The sequence below is a fragment of the Danio aesculapii genome, chromosome 6 (assembly GCF_903798145.1).
Source record: "Danio aesculapii chromosome 6, fDanAes4.1, whole genome shotgun sequence".
Classification (NCBI taxonomy): Eukaryota; Metazoa; Chordata; class Actinopteri; order Cypriniformes; family Danionidae; genus Danio; species Danio aesculapii.
This window is the reverse complement of record NC_079440.1, coordinates 48,207,966-48,215,407: the sequence shown is the minus strand read 5'-3', so window position 1 is coordinate 48,215,407 and position 7,442 is coordinate 48,207,966. Positions and strand designations below refer to the sequence as shown.

The window sequence follows — 7,442 nt, the reverse complement described above, 5'->3', positions numbered from 1 at the left end:
TACTCTGCTTTCCTAAATTGATTTATGCAGAACTGTTGAATTTACATACGATATTTAAGCAAGTGCATTAAGAGTAACTAATGAAATTACGTAAAAGGAAAAGTAATGCATTACTATGCGTTTTCAGCTAAAAGGTAATGTAATCAACTAATTTGTAATTACACCAAATATGCCAGAATAAACAGTTTGGTGCATCATAAACGTGCAAATTTTGTAAATGAATACAGAGAGTGGGTGAAACAAAATGTGGCATTATATAGGAAGGCCATTATATAGTGCAGCATTTAAAAGTGATGTTTTTAATTTGGTTCAGTCGTCTAACAGCCCTCTCATCAATGGATTATGCTGAGATGGCCAATCAAATTAAAGCAGGAAAGGTTTACCGTTCACTGAAGCCGAGCTAATTATTTTTTATCATTAATATTTTTTGTCGTTATTCCCTCCTCACTATTAAATCAAGTCATGTAGTTTTCCCGCATTGCTTTTTTTCTGTGGTATACAAATGCTCTTCTCTACCCAGTTGACCCTTCTCGTTTGCACACAATGGCAGCGTACAGCGACCAGATGCTGCCCGGCTCCAAAAAGGACCATTAAAGTAGTTCACAACATTCAGAAACTTTATTCCAGGTCATCAGAAGAACAAAAGAAACTTGTTAGAGACAACTTTTCCCCGAAGGTCGTCGATGTCATAAAAGGTTAGTCATTGCTTTTTCGATTGTTTTTAGTCCACATGAAATCAAATTTGTAAATTTGAAACGTCTATCTTTTATAACTTAAATGTGTTATTTTGTGTGACTTATTTAGACCTGGTTTTAGTAAACTATAACGAAACAAGTGATCATAACATGTTTTAAATGATTAAACCGTATGGTGACAAATTGGTAAAATTGTGTGGTTTGAAAGGCATTTTAGGAGTCGTCCTTATCAGAAAATGTATATCAGTCACCTCCCCCCCCTTAAAATGAAGCACTATTAATGTAGTGGGAAAACGTTACAAATTAAAGCTGAACTAAACGCATTGTTTTGATGCTTAAAATCCTTTTTTTTTTTTTTTTTTTTTTTTTTTTTTTTTGTTTCTGACCCCAAACAACTTTAGTATTTTTTTATCAAAATGTTCGGGATTTTACTGCAAAACACAAAAGTAGAAATTTTGAATAAAGTGAAAATCAAAATAGCCTAACAAATGAAGAATTCAGATGCAAAAACCTCTAAGCGCCGTCTGAAATTTTTATCGAAAATGAACATTTTTCTCAGCCTCCTTTGTTTATGTTAAGATATTTCACTTTGAAGACCAGGAAAAGGACTTATTCTCTGCCATAAAGGTGATATTAGCGAACACGCAAAGGAGCCTGAAAAAAATGCTTATTTTAGAGGAAAATTTTCAGACGGCATTTAGAGGATTTTACATCTAAACTCTTCAAACGTATATGTAAGAGTGTATGCATTTTCATTTTGTTGTGATGTTTTGACATTCCTCACACCTTTCAGAAGTCTGAACATAATGCATAACTAATGAATGTTCATGGCACTTCATGAGGGTTTTGAATGACATGACTGAGCAAATGACAACGTTTGGTTAAGCTGTTATTAAACGATGTTGTGGGTAATGTGTAACGTGAGCTATGTAATAATATTTTCTAAGTAACGAGTAAAGTAACACAGTAGTTAAAAAATTAAGTAATAAAATTTGAGTTATTTAAAAAAATGGATATAACACAAGTTACTTTTTAGATTAATTCGCTGTTAAAAATAGTTTTAAATTAGTGTAATCACGTTGAATCACATTCAATGAGAGAATGAGCTCCCCTTGAAAACAGACAAAAACCAATATGGCAGATATTTACTTGTTTTTGATGGAAATATTCTCATTGTTTTGAACACAAGAAAAGGGAATCTGTATATACAACATGTATAGCATCAGAGTTCTCAGAAGGTAACGTTATTCAAATTTTCTTAGTTTTTTTTTTTTTTAAGTAAATGAAGGTGTAGGTTACACAGTGTGTGGTTAAATGCAGAGCTCCTCTATTTAAAAAATAAATAAATAAATAAAAAAGACCCTGCAAGGTCTGAAAGACATCAAGCCTCAGGCAGGTATGAAAAAAAAACCCTGAAAAGCAACAACTTGTTTCTTTCCATAAAAAGTAACTAAGTAACGCAACTAGTTACTTTTTTGGAGAGTAACTGAATATTGTAATGCATTACTTTCAAAAGTAACTTTCCCCAACACTGTTGTTACGCACATTTAATCAGATTTTCTTTCTGTAAGTCAATGACAGATAATGCACACAAACGTTTGCGTGATCATTTTTATAAATGTCTTTTATTTTGTGATCCAGTATAAACGGATAACCTTGGAGGAAAAAGCCAAAGAAGTTTGTTGGAAAGCACTGCTTAGAGAAAGAGCGTTCTGTCTATGACAGACACACCGATACACAAATCTTCAGAAATGGATGACCGTATTTGTATCCTTTCGTCAAAAGTTCATCGGTTAGTACCTAATGAATGGAATGAATACATCCACATGCAGAGCCACGGTAAGCTAAGAAACGTCTATTCTGTTTGTTAGATAAAAACCGAGATGAGTTCTGTAGGAAACTTTGATGTCTGTCCACTTAAATATAAATTATCTGGAATATACAAAAACGCATTTACATATACATTTGTTTTCACACAGTCTTAGAGCTCCGGGTGTCCCTTTAAATGAACACTACAATTTTTCTTTAGAAATAGGCTCATTTTACAAGTTCCTGAGTTTACAATTATTGAACTCATTCAGCCAATCTTCAGTTTTAGCTTAGCTTAGCATAAATCATTGAATCGGATTTGACCATTAGCATCTTGCTTCATGAAATTAAGTTTCGATAATTTTCCTATTTAACTTAAATACAACAGGCACAATGATATTACGCAGCACCTGAAAATAGTTCCCAGCTACACAACTAGGTAACAGCACTGTAATACCTATGTGCCTGCTGTAGCCATGGTACAGCAGCAAAGTTCACTGACTCTCACGCCAGAATAAGAGTATAGTTCCTAGTCACATCAGTCTAGAAAATATTAGTGGTGGGCAAAGCGAGGCTTCATGAAACACTGAAACAGTTGAAGCTTCGAAATGTTTCGAAACCTGAAGTGACGTCTTGTGGTCATTTTTATGTGTTGCTCTGGAACAGCTTCGCTAGCATTATACCTCACATTGTAGTTTAGTTTCAGGTGATTTAGTAAAGCGGCGAGTGTCCCAGAGTAGCATGCAGAGATAATGGGTTCAAATCCAGGGTAATGCACCTATAGATAATAGCTTTTAAATGCACTGTTCTTGTAACGTTTTGTTTGGACATTGGTCTGACATCCAAATAAACACCTTGTAAATAAATATGCCTGGTTTTGGTCATAAAAGATTAACATTATTAAAATACATCAGATCATAATTACAGAATATTAATATTAATATAATATATTAATATAATAAATATGTCTTGCTTTGGTCATAAAAAAAGTAACTACTAAAATACATTGTCAAAATTACAGAGTATTTGTACAAGTCAGGACTGAATGCGAGTCTTTACTCTTTGCACACATATGTTCCACTAGGCTACATGAGATGTTTTTTTTTTTTTTATACCCAACCCTGCCAGTCAAATGCAGAGACGCCACCTCACGAAAAGCTTCTTAAATGACCGAAGCTTTAAATCGCTTTAGTCATGTGACCTGGTGTTTCAAAACACCACTTGGGGTGTTTTATATCAGGGGTTTCCAAACTTTTCAGCTCACAACCCCCAAAATAAAAATGCCAGTGACTCGCGAACCCCAATATTCTCTAAGGTGGTTATATATATATATATATATATATATATAATCCTTGCACACAACGGCGCACACACACAAATAGGCCCAAGTCTTTTAATGTACGTGAACGCTGTAAAGATGTCAGAAAGTTTAACTTGGTGCCATAAAATCAATGTGCTGCATCTGGTGCTATTGCTGTGTCTTTAATATAACGTAATCACCACAGGACTCGCAAAAAAAAAAAAAAAAAGAGAAAGGCTGATGGCCTTGTTGTTTTTTAATGTTTATTATTTACATGTTAACAATGTTACAATTAAACTACTATTTTCAGTAGGTTATGGATAAAGTGTAGTAATTCTATTAGTTTAATAAAATGGATTAGATTTTTGGAAATCGCCAAGCCTTATTATGCCGCAACCCTCACTTTGGGAATCACTGTTTAATATCAACTTAGTCACAAGATCCAGGTGGTTAGGATCATGCTTTGGTGCAATGTTTGGAAACACTTAAACTTCAGGATCTCGACACTGTGTCGAAACATCAGTTTCACGTAAGCCATCCCTATTCAAAGCTTGATTCTTCTGTTATTACATTTTGCTCCAAGACTGACGGAAAATGAAAAGTTGCTATTTTTTTTAGATCAATATGACTAGGAACCACCAAGGGACTTTGATTTTACTTAGTAATATCACAACAGGCACCATGATATTACACAGCACCTGAAAATAGTTCCCAGCTACGGAACTAGTTAACAGCACTGTGTAATACCATTGCGTCTGCAGCAGCCATGGTACAGCAGCAAAATTTCTTGATTGTTACGCTAGAATAGTTTCTAGTCAAAAACAGCAATTTTTCAATTTCCGTCTTAGTACATGATGCAACGACAGACGAGTTCAGCATAAACTAGGAAATTGACCAAAACTCAAAACATTTTTGAGCGAGACGCTAATGGTCTAATCCGATTCAATGACTTTTGCTAAGCTAAGCTAAAATTGCTCCCGTCAGACTCGGAGATCAGCTGAATGAATTTAAAAATGTTTTACATACAATAATCACCTGTTTTACTTTAGGGAAGTTGAAAAATGACCCTTATTTTCAAAAAAAGAAAAAGTAGAGTGTTCCTTTAAGCAGTACGTCTATTTGCACCTCAATAAATGACAAGCTACTTTCATCGCACCATCCCACATGCCTTTTTTAAAAAAAATGCAGAGCCCGCAGCCCCTACATTAGTAGAGGTCAAACACACACGCACACACACACACACACTGTATTGCCTTGAAACAATGAGAAACAGCATAGGGCTGTTATAATATGGAACATGGAAGCAATAAACTCGCACCAACTACCCAAAAACCCCAGCATCCTGCTTGACTAACCACTCACAGCACTGGCGTCCAGCACTTATCTAAGTAGGTAACGCTAAGAAATATGTATTAAGGCTTTTCTGAGGACCTGAGGATTCCAAAAAACACACAATGAGGCACACAAAAGGCAAAAAAGAGCTCTAGATGCGACACACAAACAGTGAAGCGGAAGATGACGGAAAAAAGAGACGGTCAACGTGAACGCCTGGTGTCTTTCTGCTGACCAGAGAGGATGGAGGTGACAAAGATGCCAATGATCGGCATTCAGGAGTCCGCCTTGGCCTCGTAGCAGCATTCTCTTGAGTTTCTGGTCAGGTTTTTTGATTATTTTTATTTTTTAAAATGTTCTTCGCTTTCTTCCAGACGTGATTTCAGTGCAAGTATTCCCGTGTCGTAAACAGTAAGAAGTCCTTGGAGATTCTTTGCTCGTTAAGTACGTGTGACCCTCAGAGGAGCGTCAGCCTCAAATTATGATGATTAGTTGGTTTTCAGCCAAATATGTCTCGCTTTAAATGATTACGGTTCAGACACCTGCATTCTCTTACAAAACATTGTACATGACATGCATCTAAAGCAGTTCCTACACACCCGGCGTACTGTAATAGGAACAGACAGACCGACTGGATCAAACAAACCAAAGAGAAACAAAAAGATAAGGTAAAAAGCTAAATATGTCTAACATACAAAAGAAGCATGTGACATATATTCCTCAATTTTTTTTTTAAGCTGCTTTGGTAACATCAAATTCAATCTCATAATCCTTCGATCTCATTTTGAATTGGCTAGTGAAGCACACAACCCGTTTTTTTTTTTTTTTTTTTTTCGCTTTTCTCTTCATCCCGGTATTATGGTTCACGTAGGTCCTCTGGTTTGTATGAATGGGTTTTCATCGATCTGTCTGAGTCACTTTTCTCAGAGTCTCCTCTGGAGGAAGACCATGTGGCGTGAAGTCAGCGGCCCGCGCTGTGTTCTGTCATAAAGATGTGCGAGCTGTGAGAGACAGAGCTATTGTACTGAGAGCTGAGAGCGTGGACACACTGGAAGCAGAGCCGATGGCGTTGGGACCTGAAAGAGAACGAAATAAATGAAGGTAAAATGATGTGCTAAAACAAACAAGAGCATGATTTATCATCACAGTCAAAGATCTCAATGCCACAGAGAAACTGGACCCTTTTTTTAACCTGTCCACCTCTCGACTACTTCCAGAGGGAGTCAAAAGCGTATTTGATCGGATAGCTTTTGTAGTATAAACTTTGAATGCATTAAAAAGCCAAAAAAAACTACAGATCTTGAACATAAAAGATGAGGGATATGTTTTCAGAAAATGCAACTATACATTACTGCTAATATGAAAACTCACTGATAAAATAGTAGTTGCCATCCACATACTTTTCAATGACCTGCTTTTACAGTCACCTGTAACAAAGAGCTTTGAATCACCAAGAGGCGACACTCAATTGAACGTTCCATTGCAACAGCAGTGCCCAGCAACAGCCCTGTGATTCCGCCATTTTGGATCCATCCATTGGATCTCATTGCTGTTGCGATGGCAAGCAGCTGCTTTGTTTTTTTAAATTCTGTATTTATTTAAAAAGCGCATTAAAGCTGATATACAACCTGAAAGACGATAATACAACCACAAGACTGTTGATAATCAGCACTTTTAATAGACTTAATGTTTAATATATTAACCATACTTGTTTTCTTAAAACTCACTTTTAGGGGAAATTATTTTAAATTACTTTAATTTGATACTTTACGCACTGGAATAATACAGATTAATACTGACATGTTAAATTACATTTACATGACTTCCATAATGGGATGTTGATAACAGACTGACAGAACACTTTTTGTTGCAGTATTATATGTTATAATAGTATATAGTGTTGTCTGTTAAAGAAAAACTAATAAATCTTTTATGTAAAATATGTTAATATATTATATTATTATAAATATGTCTCCTGATCTGAATCCAATTGCGCACATATAGGAAATTCTGAAGAGACATTAAGTTGAGCATCTCTTTGAGCAACTCTAAAAGAGGGGTTATTTTTGAAGAATATAAAAGATAGATGTTGCAATATGTAGCCAACTTGTTCATTCCATGTCTAAAAGTCTTGGTGCTGTCATTAAAGATCACGGAGGCCATACAAACCATATAAAGTAGTTTTTGATGTTGGGTAGACTCATTTTTGCATCACCCTAATTTAAGTGAAACAAAAAAATAATAATTAATAATCGAACTTGTTTTGTTAACCTTACTTTCATGTTATAAGTTATTAGAAATGAGTT

General features: G+C 35.4%; 1 protein-coding gene across 1 annotated transcript in view; it reads right to left on the bottom strand.

The window, feature by feature from the left end:
* Positions 1 to 2,304: 2,304 nt before the first annotated feature.
* Positions 2,305 to 7,442, bottom strand: part of cntn4 (contactin 4) — a 308,523-nt gene continuing 303,385 nt past the window's right edge. Inside the window, exon 22 of the mRNA XM_056460400.1 lies at positions 2,305 to 6,212. Coding sequence (XP_056316375.1) covers positions 6,121 to 6,212 — 92 coding nt within the window. The 3' untranslated portion in view covers positions 2,305 to 6,120. The remainder of the gene's footprint in view (positions 6,213 to 7,442) is intronic.